At 48.5% G+C, this 16,619-nt stretch overlaps 1 protein-coding gene across 3 annotated transcripts in view; it reads left to right on the top strand.

The window, feature by feature from the left end:
- The window catches only part of TRANK1 (tetratricopeptide repeat and ankyrin repeat containing 1), a 77,694-nt gene extending 62,301 nt beyond the window's left edge, over positions 1 to 15,393 (top strand). For all 3 annotated transcript variants that reach the window (XM_074345260.1, XM_010945812.3, XM_010945813.3), the window contains 6 exons: positions 2,465 to 2,568; positions 2,685 to 2,817; positions 7,136 to 7,281; positions 7,981 to 11,045; positions 12,643 to 12,741; positions 13,822 to 15,393. In XM_074345260.1, coding sequence (XP_074201361.1) covers positions 2,465 to 2,568; positions 2,685 to 2,817; positions 7,136 to 7,281; positions 7,981 to 11,045; positions 12,643 to 12,741; positions 13,822 to 13,922 — 3,648 coding nt within the window. In that variant the 3' untranslated portion in view covers positions 13,923 to 15,393. The remainder of the gene's footprint in view (positions 1 to 2,464; positions 2,569 to 2,684; positions 2,818 to 7,135; positions 7,282 to 7,980; positions 11,046 to 12,642; positions 12,742 to 13,821) is intronic.
- The last annotated feature ends 1,226 nt before the right edge of the window (positions 15,394 to 16,619 follow it).

Raw genomic sequence — 16,619 nt, forward strand, 5'->3', positions numbered from 1 at the left:
ATCACGGCATGTGTCACCAGGATGGGACAGGGGTCACAGTGTTTGTGCTGCTGCTGCTTCTGAAACATCCGGGCCTGTCCCTCTGTCTCCTAGGAAGCTGTCATCATCCTGCATTTTAAAACAGTAACAGATTGGTCTGCCCTTTGTTTCTCAAACTGATCAGGCATGGACCTCACTGCCAATCTGAGTCTGGCGGGCACAGGTTAAGCTTTGTCTCCGGAACTGAGCTCACCGATTTCAAGCCACCTGCCATCTTAGCAAGCCCATGCCGTCTTCTTACGGGAAATGTTCTCTCCGTTAGTCCTCTTGAAATACCGACACCAGCTTAAAGAGCCCCACAGGCAGCACCCCCACCCCTCACACGGTCTCAGGTGGGGCACCAGGCATTGTGTGTCTCCTGTGATGGAGCAGTAATGATGTCTTCACCTGCAGGTCACAAAAACCCCACAGAGTGCAGGAGGGTATAGCTCAGTGGTAGAGCACATGCTTAGCATGCACGAGGCCTGGGGTTCAATCTCCTGTACCTCCATTAAAAATGAATAAATAAATAAAAACCTGATTACCTCCCACCCCCCAAAAAAATAAATTTAAAAAAAAAGTGAAATTGTTGAAAAAAAAAAAAAGCTAAAAAAAAAAAAAAAAACCCATGGAAAGGGGTATGTTGTTGTTTTTCATCCAACAACAAGAAGTCTGGTCTCAGGGTTGGTTCTGCAGCTGAATCAAGTCTCACTCCATGTCTTCCCTGTGCTGTTTGCAACTTACCAGAGCTTTCCCCTCCTGGCTGCATAATGGCTGCAGCAGTGCCAGGCACCTCACTCCCCTCAGCAGCATCCCAAGCAGGAATGAAGTGCAGGCACACATGTTCCTCTTGTGGCCTTTAAAAAAAAAAAAAAATCATGAGGTCCCCAGTGGACATCTTACCTTTCCCTGGTCAGCACTAGGTCACCTGTCCCTCCCTGACTGGAACGGATCTAGGAGAGCAGAGCAGTCCCCTCTGGTAGTTTCAGCCCTTCATGGGGGGGCAGGTTCTGCCATCAGGCAGCAAAGAGAGGACAGGGTCCTGGGGGTAAGTAACCAGCAGAGTGCCACACTGGCCAGGACCGCACAGAAATGCACCCTTCCCGAGACTGACTCTCCGGGGTGCCTGGGACTGCTCCATGTCTGCAGCTGTAAGCGGTGCTTCCTGAGAGAACAGCTGGAGCTGAGCTTTGGACCAATCCTTGCTTTCCTGTCCCTGCCTCCACGCTCACATTAGACTTATGTTTTTTCAGACTTAGGTCCGACTTCTCACATGTTACAGGAAAAGTGTCTGCAGTTTCTCTTGCCACTTCTGAACAGGTGTTTTAAGACGGTGATTTCTCAAAAGGACTCGTCCTGCTGTTTTAATGATCTACTTTTCCTTGGAATAGGGAGGGTACTGGGAAGTGATGGACGCAGTGACACAGCAAGTCAGAACTTAAGGGAAGCGACTGCTTGAGGTTCTCCCATGTGACAAGCCTGGGGAAGAGGAATTCTCAGTGTTTTCTTATTCCAAGTTCTTAGGAAAGTTTTGTCTGCTGTGGCAGGGAAAGTGCTTTTAAGTCTGCAGCAAGTCACTCACATCTGAGAGTTAGGAACTTTTGCTGCATAACAACCCCAAAAACAAGTCACTTACGTAGCTCACAGTTCTGTGGGTAGGCAAAGCTGAGTCCATCTAAGTAGTTCTTCTAGGCTGGGTGACTTAAGCTGTCCTCAGCTACCCGTCAGCGAGCAGATCTGTTTCTGGGGGTTGGCTGGCTCTTGGCTCAGGGGATGGGGGGTGAATGGGGTTCCTGGTGTGTTCACATGATGCCCGAGCAGGTTGCATGAGGGCACATGAGGCCTCGGCCTGGCCTGGGAGCTGGCCCAGTGTCACTTCTTTCTGCTGCATCATGTTGGCCAAAGCAGATCACAGCTCAGTTCAGGAGGGAGGGGAAACAGGCCACACTCTCCACAGAGAAATGGGAGAAGCTGCACAGTTACTCTGTAAGGGGGTGTGGATGGATGCAGAGCCAGGTGACGGACTGGGGCAACCCCTGTAATCAATTGTGAGGGAGAGGAAAACAGAATTTGCACTGTTGTGTGTTTGTTTGTGTCTGGAAAGTGTTTCCATGAACATGTCACAGTGGTGGAATTTGACCGAGCTCCCACAATGTACTCACTGCCCACCCTTGTTGCAGTTGGAAAGAAATACCAAACACTTGGCTATTGTTATAACACCAAGAATTTTTTTTTTTTTTTAGAAAGGGGGTTGGGGGCACAATATGGGCAGCAGGTATGGGCATGAAATAGGAAAACTGTATAGTCTTTCCTTTTCTCCCTCTCAGACGGGACTGGGGTGGGACCCAGTGCTCCATCCATGCAGACACGGAATGCATGCTTTCCCTCTCATGCTTCTGCCACCTCCATGACCTAGCTGGAAACAGAAACCTTTGGCTTATTCCAGGTTGCAGCCAAGTGTTACCAAAAAGGAGGTGCACTGGAGAAGGAGAAACTGGCTTTGGCTCACAACACCGCCCTGAACATGAAATCCAAGAAAGTCAGCCCCAAGTAAGAGTCTTGGGTGGAGGTTATTTCAGGTTTGCTCTCATGAGAGCTGTGGGTTATACATATACAGGTGGCACGTCAACCTCCCATGGAAGCTCTGCTTTGTTTCCTCCTCCCAGGGAAAAGCAGGTGGAGTATTTGGAACTGGCTAAGACCTATCTGGAGTGCAAGGAGCCGAAGCTGTCCCTTAAGTGTCTGAGCTACGCCAAGGAGTTCCAGCTCTGTGCCCAGCTGTGCGAGAGGCTGGGAAAGGTATGCCTGTGGCTGCTCCTGGGAGAACTGGGCTTCCCTGGGCAGACAGAAGGGTGGCCCCCAGCCTCCGCCTGGGTCAAGACGGGGAGGTTGGCCCTGTTGACTCAGTGGGTGGCCCCTCTTTCTCCACTCACTCCATTTGTGTGTAGATGGATGCATGGACTCTGTGTGTATGCCCATGTCTGTGCCAATGTTTGGGTTTTTTTTTAATTTTTAATTGACGTGTGTTGGTTTCCAATGCTAGTTTCAGGTGTACAGCAAAGTGATTCAGTTATACATATACATACATACACATATTTCTCAGATTCTTTTCCATTATAGGTTATTACAAGAAATTGAATATAGTTCTCTGTTTTGTACAGTAGGTCCTTGTTTTTTATCTATTTTATTTATAGTAATGTGTGTCTATTAATCCTCAGCTGCTAATTTATCCCTCCCCGTCCCTCTCCCCTTTGCTAACCGTAGTTTGTTTTCTATGTCCGTGAATCTGTTTTTGGTTTATAAACAGAATTTGTATCTTTTTTTTTTTTTTTAGATTCCACATATAAGTGATATCATATGATATTTGTGTTTCTCTGTCTGACTTGCTTCATGTGTCAATATTTGAGACCCAATATTAACTACAGGGAGGCTGAATGTTCACATCAAAGGGAAGATGGGTTTTAGATATCCCTGCCTTCTCTTTCTCTGTGTTCAGTCTGGAGTCAGCCTGGGGGGACAGTCTAGCATTTACATGGTGGTTTCTCTGTGTTCCCAGCAGTTACCCTAGGTCCGCACCGACCAATCTGACAGCCACTAACCATGTGTGGCTACTTAATTAAACATTTTTAAGTTAATTAAAATGTAATAAAGTTAAAAAATTCAGTACCTCCGTCTCATGAGCCGCGTCTCAAGTGCTCTATGGAATACAACATTTCCATCATGGTGGACATGCTGGTGGACGGAGCTGCTGGTCCAGAGCACAGCGACTCACAGTGCAGTCAGCAGGCTGGCTCCGGCCACAAACAGTTATTACCTGCAGCGAGATTAACACTCAGGAGGAAAGTAAGCCGTTCATTGCTGTGACATCCCAGTGGTGACAGTTTTCTTAGTGATTTGTTTTTCTTCTTCTTTTTTTTAATTGAGATATAATTGATGTATAACATTATATTGGTTTTAACTGTGCAACATAATGATTCAATATATGCATCTATTGCAAAATGATCATGGCAGTAAGCTTAGTTGATGACTATCACCACCCATAGTTATATTTAAGATCACTTTCCTTTATATGCAGAATCTAAAAAATAAAACAAACAAGCAAATATAACAAAACTGAAACAGACTCACAGGTACAGAGAACAAACTGTGGTTACCAGAGGAGAGTGGGAGGGGGTTGGGGCAAAATAGATGAAGGGGATTAAGAAGTACAAACTACTAAATATAAACTAAGTAAGTTACAAGCTGTAATGTACAGCACAGGGAATACAGCCAATATTTTATAATAACTTTGATGGTGTGTAATCTATAAAAAAATATCAAATTACTATGTTGTACACCTGAAACTAATATAGTATCGCAAGGGAACTATACGTCAATAAAGAATAATAAAATTAAAATAAATAAAATTTTAAAAAGATCTACACTGTTAGTAACTTTCAGATATACAATACAGTATTATTAACTATAGTCACCATGCTGTATGGAAAGCCGTTCATTTTCAAGATTTTAATTAAAAACAATTTTTTACTGAAATATAGTTGATACACAGTAATATTATATGTTACAGATGTACAATATGGTGAGTCACAATCTTTAAAGGTTGTACTCCATTTTTAGTTATTATAAAATATTGGCTGTATTCCCCATGCTGTACAATATATCCTTGTAGCTTATTTTACACCTGATAGTTTGTACCTCTTCATCCTCCACCTCTATCTTGCCCCTCCCCCTTCCCTCTCCCCAGTGGTAGCCACTAACTAGCTGTTCTCTGTATCTGTGAGTCTACTTTTTTGATATATTCACTAGTTTGTTCTATTTTTCAGATTCCACATATAAGTGATACTTACAGTACTTGTCTTTCTCTGTCTGACTTATTTCACTTAGCACAATACCCTCCAAGTCCATCCATGTTGCTGCAAATGGCAAAATTTCCTTCTTTTTTATGGCTAAGTAATATTCCATTGTGTGTATGTGTATATATACGTATGTATATATGTATATATACCATATCTTGTTTATCCATTCTTCTATTGATGGACACTTCACTTGCTTCCGTGTCTTGGCAATTGTGAATAATGGGAAGCAGTTCATTTTTACTGTATCAGTGGTTGTGGGTTGGACAGGCAGCTTCTGGCCCTCACCACAGGGTGTGTGAGGGCTGTGCTCTAGGGTGCCCAGCTGCAGCTGCTGCATTTCCCCCTGGGTCAGGCTTTAGGACCGTCCAGTAGGGAGAGAGGAGTAACTCCTGGACCCTCACAGCACCCTGGGCATTGGGCTCCAGGTCAGTGTTAGAGGAGCTAAGGCCCTCCCCATGCTGCCTGCCCTACCCCATGTTTACTGAGAGATGTGACTAATCAGGATATGAGAGGAGGGGGTGGAATGGAGATTTCAGTGTGGGTGGACGTTTGGGTCCTAAGAGTCCCAGAACTAGAGTGGTTTCCAAACTCCACATTCCTTCGTCCTCCACCCTCCAATCTCCAAGGCACCCCCTTGGGCCCTAAGCAACAGGGGACAGACCTGAATTTGCCACTGTCCCTTGTCCCGTTTGCCTGCTAGTGCCCATCCTGACTGAGCCAGAGACCACTTTGTCGTCTGCTCACCTTGCCTCCCACCGCCTGCTGAGCTCTGCCTCTGAGAGCAGAGTAGGGCCCAGGAGGCTGTGCATCTGGCCCCCATGCCCGTCTCCATGACCTTGGTGCCTTCAGAATGTGGAGGCAGCCCTGCTCCCGGAGACATAGCCTTCCCGCCTGCCTCCACTTCCCCAGGGTTGACTACTGGGGATAACTCCTTCTGTCTTTCACAACACATTCTAGCAGCTCTGAGCCCCCCTGGGGAAGAGTCTGGTCCCCTTCTCTGCTCAGACCCCTTCCTTGAAGAGTATTCAACTTTCGGCCGGCTTCAGACCTCTTGTGGTCATCTCACCAATCTAACCAGCATGATTCAAACAGACCAGACTTTGCAAAATCCTTAGGCCAAACCGTCTGCCTGTTTCCAGCCCCCCAACAGGTGCTAACCCCCTAGGAGAAGTGTTTGTGAGGAGCCTAAGCTTTTTTCCAGGGGTTCCTCCACCTTGCCTGTTTGCTGCCTCTCCAAATAGCATCACGGTTTCCTGGAAACATCTCAGGACTCTTCCTCCAGGTGGCAGGAGCCAAGTGACCTAAGCAGGGGGACTGCTTGGAGCCAGCCCTCTCCTCTCTTGGTCCAGTTGGGCACACACTCGCACCTGATAGGGCCTGTGTTCACACAGGGGTTTTCTTCTGCGTGGTCAGCACTGTCAAGGAGAGGAAAAGAGACATGGTGGTGAGATGTTCTGGTTATGGGTTTGACTGACGTGGCAGGATGCAGCTGGTAGCTAGCTCCCTGGTCCGTGAGGTCTCTGGATGTAGAATAACCACACTCCAGTCTTTTTTGTATTTTGGCATTTTGTGTAGCTTGTCTCATTAAATAAAACCCAGCTAAGATTTATTAGAGGGCCTGGCCCAGGTACTTTGTTTTTGTTTCATTTTCATTCTGTTCTCTCTTTGGACCTCAGGTGCAGCCAGTTGACTTAGGAAATTCAATATTCAACATATAGGTAGACCCCCTAGCCTGTGCCAGGCATTGTGAGCACTGGTCCTCCATATCTGAGGTTCCTCTGTATCCTTGGTTCCACATCACGAGTTCAACCAACTGCAGATCATGTAGTGCTGTAGTATTTACTATTTTTTAAAAACCCACATATAAGTGGACCCATGCAGCTCAAACCCGTGTTGTTCAAGGGTCAGCTGTAATCAAATCCATGTTTCTCCCCTGAAGTTTGTGTGTCTTGGGTTTTGTTGAAGACTTTCTTTACCTCAAGGTTGCAAAGATACTCTCCTACGTTCTTCTCCAGTAGCTTTCACATTTAGATCTTTAACTCATCTGGAGCTTACATTTGTGTATGGTGTGAGGTTGGGATTTCACTTAATTTTTTTCTTGTAAAGAATTAGTTTTCCTAATATTCCCTATGTTTTAGTGTTTTTCACTGGATTCTAACACATAGCAGATACACAACCATCCTCTTTATTATTCATAGTATCAGTTTACTTTTAAGATTATGTTATGAATATTCTAAGAGTAAAATTTTACTCTGTCCTAGATAAGAGATGCCGCCTATTTCTATAAGCGAAGCCAGTGCTACGAAGATGCTTTCAGGTGCTTTGAGCAGATTCAGGAATTTGATCTAGCCCTCAAAATGTACTGCCAAGAGGAGCTATATGAAGAAGCTGCTATGGCCGTGGAAAAGTAGGTGTTTTCTCCTCTTCCTCCCCCACCTGCCCCTACCCCACCCTCCTGTTGCTCCTTGGGGACAGCCTGCCTTGGGTGGTGGTACCCTATTCTTCTAAAGTGACTTGACCATGTCACTCTCCTTGCACTTGAGTGGTAGCCTTGGGGATAGGTCAGGAATTCCTTGAAAGCTTTGATACTGTCATGAGGAAAAGGGGCAGAAGAAGAAGATAAAGGGTGTGTATGTAACCCCACACATACCTGGCAAAAGAGAAAAGTCACAGGTTAGACAATAAAAGACTAATGTGTGTGCAAGCCCCCGTCTCCCTTTTCTCAATAACCACATATCAAATGGAACAGGGTTGTATACCCAAAACCAGTAGCATGCTGTTACGAAATTTAAGGAATTTTTTTTCCAAGGATAATTTTGCTCTGCATAATTTTTGCCCTACAGACTGACTTTCAAACTTAACTGTCACTTGCTTAGATTCCAACTCTACTCTGCTTCATTAGTTAGACATACAAATGCCTTGTTCCTGTGAGAATAAAGAATTGTATCAGTGTAAAATGAAGCCTTTCTAAAGATGCTGGATAACTTTAGGTTCTATTTTGAGGTTCATATTGACATGTGGGCATTTCATAGTTGCTCTATGCTCTGTTTTGTCAATTACCGATTGGGTGATAATGAGCTGACACTGGTGTTGCCTGTCATTGCAGGTATGAAGAAATGCTAAGGACCAAGACCTTTCCCATCTCCAAGCTCTCCTACTCAGCCAGTCAGTTTTACCTGGAAGCTGCAGCCAAGTACTTGAGTGCAAATAAGATAAAGGAGATGATGGCTGTGCTCTCGAAGCTGGACACAGAGGACCAGCTGGTGTTCCTCAAGTCTCGGAAGCGGCTGGCGGAAGCTGCAGACCTCCTGAACAGGGAAGGTCGAAGAGAAGAGGCTGCCCTCCTGATGAAGCAACACGGCTGCCTCTTAGAGGCGGCCAGGCTCACCGCCGACAAGGACTTCCAGGCCTCGTGTCTGCTGGCGGCTGCCCGCCTCAACGTGGCCAGGGATTCGGATGTGGACCAGACCAAGGCCATCCTTAGAGAAGCCCTTGAGCTCTGCCATCAGACCAATCAGGCATCCGGCATCGCGGAGGCTCACTTCCTGCAGGGGGTGATCCTGAGAGACTTTCAGAAGCTCAAGGACGCCTTCCTGAGGTTTGACAAGCTCAACCACTCCGCAGGAGCGGTGGAGGCCCTCTCCGAAGCCGCCAGCCAGTGTGAGGCTGACTCTGACAGTGTCCTGGCCCTGGCTCCAGGGGGCTTGGAAGTCCTCCTCAATCTGGTCAGGGCCCTCAAAAGCGTGACCAACAACGCAGAGAAGGAAATGGTCAAGTCTTGCTTTGAGTTTTTTGGGATTTCCCAGGTGGATGCCAAGTATTGCCAGATAGCTCAGAACGACCCTGGACCCATATTAAGAATAATTTTCGACCTGGATGTGAACTTGAGAGAGAAGAAAGTGAAAGAGCATTTCTTGATTATGACGGACCAGGTGAAATTAGCCATCAACAAACACCTTTTGAGCAGGCTGTGTCAAATCACACGGAGCCTCCTTGGGAAGACCTACCCGAGCGTCTGCAGGAGGTTTATCGTCGGCTTAAAGTGTGAGGATGAAGACTGTGAAGATTTCCACAGGCCTCTGCGGCGCTGTGAGGCCAAGTGCGTGGTTCAGACAAAGATACACCTAGTGGCGATCAATGGACTGCTTTTGGAAGCCAAAAAAGTATTCCCCAAAAGCTTAGCTGAAGAACTTGAAGAAATCGATTGTATTTTGTCTACGGATAAGTATGGCTTTTGCAAATCCTTCCTGAATGTCCTCTTCCCCAAGCATTTCCATCAAAGAGTGTTGTCGGAAAACCCCATGGCGTGCAGAGAAATCCTCAAGCCACATTACAAGTCCTTCCGCTCCTACAAGTCTGCCCTGAAAGAGTACGTCCATTTTGTGTTTCAAAACGAACGGCCCCGGAGCCGCCGGGAGTCCACGGACCTGTGGCTGAGCGCCATGCAGGCTTTTCTCCTCTCTGCCAGCTATCCTGAGGAGCTTGAAAAGCTGCTCCACCGGGAGGAGGACAATTACAACAGGGAACTCAAAGCCCTCCAGGCGGACAAGGAGGAAAGGGGAAGCGGGAGGGGCAGCAGGACGAAAGGAATAGAAGGGAAGTTCGGCATGCTGGCGCCCAACAAGGATGCTGAGAGTGCGGAGAAGACCCATTTGTGCTTCATCCGGCTGCTGGAGGATTCCATCCAGCAGTTGTACGTGCACAGGAACCCCGAAGGCTACAAGAGGCGCTTTTTCCGTTTCATGAACGTCCTTGTTAAGAGGTGTAAGGAACCACTCATCCCTAGCATCGGGAACACAGTGGCCCTGCTGGAGTTACAGTTCGTCCACTGTGGGGCAGTCCTGGCCCGTCTTTGGAAGAAGGCCATCCTGTGCCTCCCCAAGAGCTACATCGCGCTCTTGCACTACTGGGAGTTCCTGTTCAGCAAGAGGGAGCCCGGGGACGTGTTCTCCATCATTCAGGAGTACAGACCGAAGGACGTGACCAGAGCCATTCAGGCTTTCCAGTTACACCTGTCCTACCTCGTCAAGGTGCTGTGCGGCTGGGAGAACGCGAACTTCAACGTCCTGCTTGATGCCTTCAGTGAAATAGACTATGTGGTCTCCGGGGAGGCAGAGCGGACCCTGGTGCTGTGCCTGGTGATGCTGCTGAATGCGGAGGAGTTTCTGCAGCCGTCCTGCAAGCCTCTCCTGTCCCGCCACTTCCAGAAGATCGAGGCGAGCCTGCAGCTGATGAGCACGGACTGCCCGGACCAGGTCCCTGAGAGACTCCTCAGAGTGGTGAAGCGCGTGCTGATGGCGGGCAACGTCAAGTCCGTGGCAGAGGCGCTGCAGGACTTGCTCTTTGAGCGGGACGAAGAGTACCTGATGGACTGCCACTGGCGATGGGACAGCGGGCACCCCAAAGGGGCCGGGGTGTGCGGCCTCTACCACGAGGAGGTCAGACTGAACCGCCTACTCTCCGTGGACCCCGTGGGCTACTTTGCCGAGCCAGAGGGTGAGTTCGGTCAGGACGAGACGGAGGAGCTGGCCTCTGAGGACCGGGACCACCACCTCCTGGCCGCCATCCTCTCGCAGAAGCAGCGGAAGGCTTCCATCCAGCGGAAGCTGAGGAGGGCATGCCTGGTGGTGTCCTTGTGCATCAGCTGGAGGAGGAGGGCAGGGGCGCAGACCGAGCGCTTCCAGGAGGAGAGCGGGGAGCCGGTGGCCCGAAACTTCAAAAAGGCCGACGTGGACCGGACCCAGTGCGACCTGTGCGGAGTGAAGTTCATCCGAGGTCCCGAGAACTATTTCAGTCCAGGGAACTACTTTGGCCCGGATCAGGCAATTCAGGGAGCAGCTTCTGGGGCTGTGGCCCTTTCCGGGGCTGAGCTGAACGACGAGGAAGGTCGGGAGAGGAACAGTGAGTCTTACGAGGAGCACATCCGCCTGAAAGGCCACCACAAGCAGCAAGTGGCCTACCAGAAGTACTGGAAATTTTTCCGCGAGAGGGTGGACCCGGCTATTGAGAAAGGCAAGCTGGTGGTGCAGGACATCGAGCAGAGCGTGTGGGTCCGCAGCCACCTGGGCTCCAAAGAGCAGAGCCACATGCTGCAGGGGAAGGTCCAGGAGAACATCAAGAGGGTTTTGGACGCAGTGGAGGATCTCTACAGGCGGAAGGCCTGGGCTGACGGTGAGGGTCCTCGGAAGTCGGGCCCAGATGGTCTTAGAACCCAGGCTTTGAGAACGTAGGTCCCAGTCGAGTCCTTTGTGCTCCAGGTCTGACCTGGGGATGGTGGAATCTTGGCATTGGCAGAAATACAAGTGAGACAGTGGATTTCCAACTGCAGCAAAGCCCCGTGGTTTGGACCACCCTCCCCCAATTAACAGGGTGTGATTGTCTTGGGCCAGGATAGTTTCCTCTGGAGTGACAGGCAAGAATTTACTCCCCAACTCTATGGAATGGATTTGGGGAGAGTGTTTTGAGTCTTGAGGAAACTCTTTAAGTTTCCCCCATTCATTTAGTCAGTGATCATTTCTTGAGTACCTACTATGTGCTGAGCCCTTGACTGAGATCTAGAGGTGTGGGTAGCTAGTCTCTTCCTTTTAGGAGGGCTCTTATGCCACACCCAGTGGGGGCCTTTAAGAATTCTTATGTAGGCTTTGAATCAGATTTCCTTAGAAAGTACCCCAACTAGAAAGCCCGCCAAATGGGTGGGCAAGTCTGCCCCAAACCTGTGGGTCCTTGCCTGCCAATAGAGAAAGAATTCTCAGTGGAAGTAGAGGGACAAAGTGAAAATAAATAAATAAATAAATAAATAAATAAATAAATAAATAAATAAATAAATAGAAGAGAGAGCTGCTTTATTGCTTAGAGAGAGAAGTAAAAAAAGAAAACCTTAGAGAGGGGAGCCATCAGCTGGTCCAGACAGCTCCAGCCCCTGATCGGGCGGCAGGGTCTTTTATTGGAAGGCTCTGCCATCTTATCTTCATTCCAGTGGTGCCAGTCATCTTCTATTACTGGCTCTTTCCTCCAGTAGAACTCAGCCCTAAAACAGAAACTTTGGCAGGGGATAAAAAAGAACAAAGAAAGAGATACTGGGGTATGTCCTTGGGATTGATGCAGCAGTGGTGGAACATAAAATGTCCTGGTGTTGGACTGTGTCCTTGGAACCAAGAAGCCAGCTGCAGGATAAGAGAAACAATCTGTTTTTTAACAGCTTGGCACTTGCTTTCCCTTGTTCATCAGCCAGAGTCAGTAAGCTTGTCATTACTTCCTCATTAGCCATGTCTTAGCAACACTGGGTGGAAGTTATGTGTAAAATTAGTGAAGTTATGCATTTTTAAATCATTCTATACTTCAGACACTTCATTTTTTTGTTTTGTTTTGTTTTAGTACATGTTAGTTGGTATCACTTTTTTTGTTTGCTTTTTCTTTTGGGGGGAAGTAATTAGGTTTATTTAATGGAGGTACTGGGGGTTGAACCTAAGACCTCGTGCATGCTAAGCATGCACTCTACCACTGAGCTATACCCTCCCCCTCCAGTTTTTTTTTAAAATGACATTTTGAACGAAAGCTCCCTTGAAAGGCTTGCCATTGGCTGTCTCTACAGACACACAGGACTGTGTCAAGCTGGCTCTGATGGTAGTTTCTGCTCATGGCGGTAGATGCTTCTCCTCTGGGGAGGCAGAGACACGCTCTTGGGAGACGAGGTTTTGGCTCTAGTACTGAGTTTCCTGGTCCCTGCAGCGACCCCCTCACTCAGGACCCTGGTTCTTTGGTTCCCTAGCGGAGGAGGTCATGGCACGGCTGGTCAACATCCTGATCCCGTCCGTCAGTGATGCGCGGGAGTGGCTGCGGAAAACAGAGATGCACTTGAAGGAGGAAGGTGAGGAGCCCTTCATCCCAGGGCGGTGCTCTGGGTCTCATGGTTCTTGGTTTTGCTGGGTCCCAGGTCAGTGTGAGGGGCGCTGCCTACGACGTGAGCAGTGGTCACTCACCACCATCTAGGAGCATGGCCCCTGGGTGAGTCAGATTATTGACAACCTAGTGTCTGAGTTCCCCATCTGACTGTGAGGGTTATTTGGGGCTCATGCCAGCTGCTTTCTCAAAAATTTTTGCCACTCATGAGCTGCTAATGAAGTTCCATACAGTAGAACTTCCTGCTCCATATGGTGATTCCCAGGATGGACAAAGTGTCTCCAAGCCATCCCTTGATAAATGTTTGCCTGTGCAAACCACTCATGTAAGTCAGTATTTATTGAGTGTCTGGAATGTATCAGCACTGTTCTGGGCTTGGGGATAGAAAACAAATTTGTGAACAAAACAGACAAAATCATTGGGGAAACATGCATGTGTCTTCCTACTGAGGGTTGAAGGCTAGTGTAGAGTGAGTTGGGTTTCTTTCTTGACAGTCAGACTTATCTTGCCAAGTTCTCTGCGGTCTGGAGTCTTCCCTCCTGCTCAGCCCAATGGCTGCCCTTTCTTGGTGGGACCTTATTTTTTCTTCCTCCAAATATTTCACCTGCCCTGGATGCCATTGTGTGAGTCTTTGTAATCCAGATGCTACTGGAAAATCCAGACCCTGGAGCTGGAGGAGACTTGGACAACACAAATGTCTGTGCCAGTAAAAAACAAAAAAATCTTTAAAATATAGCCCCTGGTGGCACTGTGATTTTTGTGATTGTTTCATAAAGAAGACAGCTGGTATCACAACTCAAGACTGCAGTCGAGTTTAGGTTTTGTTTGGCTTCTTTTTCATATAAGGGGCCTCTAAAATAAGGCCAGAGGAACTAGCCTATAAAAGAACATTCCAGAGAAGGGTGTTTACTTTGGCTCTGGCTTTTTTTTTTTTCTTTAAAATAACGATTATAGAGACATTAGGTTTTACTAGGATGTTATATTTTGCAGTGGAGTGAAAAAAAGAATCATTATTCTGCACTGTATCTGTTTCTTACTTTTTAAACAGGTATCGTTCAGGAAGAGGATTACGAAAATGAAGCTGAGGACTTTGATGAGCTCCAACCTAGGAGGCGTTTTCAGAAATGTGCGAAGCAGAGAAAATACTAACATCCACACAGCTGCTGCTTCCTAAACCTTCAGAACATTCCATCCTGACTTAGAATTCCGCATCTGGGGCAGAAGAGGAAAAGCATGTATATTCGCATAAAAAAGTGGGGGTGGGGTGTCTAACAATGCCTTTGCTCTCTCTTCTTGTTATTTCTCTCTCACTGGTGGCTTAGGGTCTGACTGCTCCCTCAGAGCAGGGGCCTCTTTATAGAGTTTTCCAAGTTCAAGTCTAACAGGGCTACTTCCCCCTAAACCAGGCTCAGGTGAGAGGAGGCGCAGCTGGAGGGAACCTTGGGCCTCCTCCCCCCCAGGCCCCCGGGTTCTCTGGCTTGTTTTCACCATGACGTGGGTCAATAGCAGGGACGCCCCTCACCTCCGAGTTGCCGCTGCCCTGGCCTGCGAGCCACCCGCCTATCTCCTCATCTCTGTTCACACCGCTGCATCATCAAGTAGTCCAAGTGCTGTGTGTGCCCAGGGTCCCTGTGGGCCCTGCCGCTGGCCACCCCTGACCCCAGGCCACACTGATCATCTCTGGGCCCACTGGTGGCGTCGTTCCTTCTGTTATATGTGTTAGTTAGCCTTTTCTCTCTGCGGCAGCTTTTCTGCCTGCCCTCCCTGCATTTTTGGAGACCATTCTCAGCTACCTGTGCAAGTCACAGTGAGACTACCTCAGCATGTAGTCAAGAATCCTCCCAACGTCTTTCCGGCAGCCAGCCTCAGGACCTTCCTTCTAGAAGGAAAGGCTGGGGGATGTTGCCGGGGGTACCCAGCCTGTCTCTCCAAGGTGGTGTCCTCTGCCTTGTCTATGGTGCAGATATTTCAGAAAGTGTTTTGTATGTAGCCTTTGGTGTCTGCTTGTCTTGGGTCTCCCTGGCAAGTTTACCATGCTTATCTGGCTGTTCCGATGAGTCCCCCACCCCCACCCCCGAGCTCACTGTGGGGACACCATGACCTGTGGACCTGGTTGGGGATACCATGACCTGGTTGGGGACAGGTAGACAGAGAAGCCAGCCTGACGGTGCTGGTCCTTAGGGATTTGGCTGTGAATCACTGCCCCGTGGGTTGTGGGCCTGTAACATGCAGGAGGCCATTGCTGCCTCCACTGAGCCATCAGTATGTCCTTTTTGGAAAGCCCTCCTGCCTCTCTCGTGGTCACTGCCCTCCCTGTCCCCCATGCCCCAGCTCGGCCTGGTGCAAAAGGTCAGGCTCACACTGGTCCATCACTGTTTTGTCATCACAGCAGAACCAGCCTTCTCCCCACGTTGCTGCTGCTTTTGCTGCTCATTGTTTTTCCTTCACTGTCTTTCTAAATGACTCTTTCTCCTTGAAATGTAAGGTTTCTAATTTTTATTAGACTATGGTTCTAATTTTTATTCTAGGTGTTTTTATAAACTTCACTTACCAGGGTGGGGGGGGAATCAAATCTTGCTGTAGTATCACATTTTTATAAAATTAAATCATTTCTCTTACATGTGGCTGTCCATTTATTTCCAATCTCAGCTCAGAGAGCAAACGAGTGAATCTTGGAGATGGTTCTTTCCGGTCAGCTGGTAGATACTGACCAGGCCAGAAGTTTGCTATGCCTTCTGAAACTTAGAAACCCTGGGACCCAGAGACCTGTAGCCGTTTGCAGTGTCTCTTAAGGGCCTGCTCGTGTAAGCTCTTTGCCATTGGATGTTCTTGTGCAGGCAGGGTGTGGACTGGAAGGGGCTTTGTCAGTGCCTCTAACAAGAACATTTCCCTGGGAGGCAGGAGACCTGGAATCGAATCCTAATCATACCCCAGGGAGCTGTTATAACCTGGGACAAGTTAGACCCATTCAACACTCCCCGAGGGCACCATGTGGCACCATCCCTGGGGAAATCAGGGTCTGGTGTGGGAGAGAGATGGAGACAGAGGTGTGTGAAGCATGGGTGGTTGCAGCATTTACATAACCCAGCTGGGCCTCGCTTTCTCCTGGGAGTGGTCTGAGATGCCAGCCTGCCCTGATGCAGAGTGCTTTTGTAGGCTGTTGCCACTGGTTGGAACCCCCTCAGGTCTTGGGTCTGTGATCCTAGTGTTTGCCTGTGCTGGGCAAGCAGGACAGCTGAGTCTTGAAAAGCAAGAGTCCAATCTTGTGCTTCAAGGTCCAGGAGGCTCAGACCTGGGCTGGACTGTCCCAGTACCTCCTCCACCAGCGCTCACCAACAGAATGACCTGGAGACAACCACCCTGCTAGGGTCCTTACAGCGTAAGCATGGAGTATATGGGGAGGAGACCAGCATTTAGCAGCAGGAGCCGTCATTCCCATTGATGACTTAAGTCCTGAGTCCCAGTCCTGCACTTGGGGCTTTGGTGTCCCAGGTCTTGCCTGGAAGTCAAGGGTAAGGGAGGGTTTCAGGTGCTCACGACGACTCCCAGGTTTGGTAGATCACTAGGAGAGCTCAGCATACACTTGTGCTCACTGCTCTGATTTATTACAGCAAAAGCATTAATACCAACCACCACTGGCAAAGGAAAAAGGCAAAGGGAAGTCTGGGGACACCAGCTACAGGCTCCCGAGGGTCCTTTTCCTGGTGAAGTCACACATGAAATGCTTCATTCTACCCCTCTCTCCCCCCAGCAACTATCTGTGACGTGTGAAATGTGGCCAGTAAGTAGCTTATTGGAGACTTGGCACTCAGGGTCTTCATTGAGGGTGGTTCTGTATCAAAGCCC

This window comes from Camelus bactrianus, chromosome 17 (assembly GCF_048773025.1).
Source record: "Camelus bactrianus isolate YW-2024 breed Bactrian camel chromosome 17, ASM4877302v1, whole genome shotgun sequence".
Taxonomy (NCBI): Eukaryota; Metazoa; Chordata; class Mammalia; order Artiodactyla; family Camelidae; genus Camelus; species Camelus bactrianus.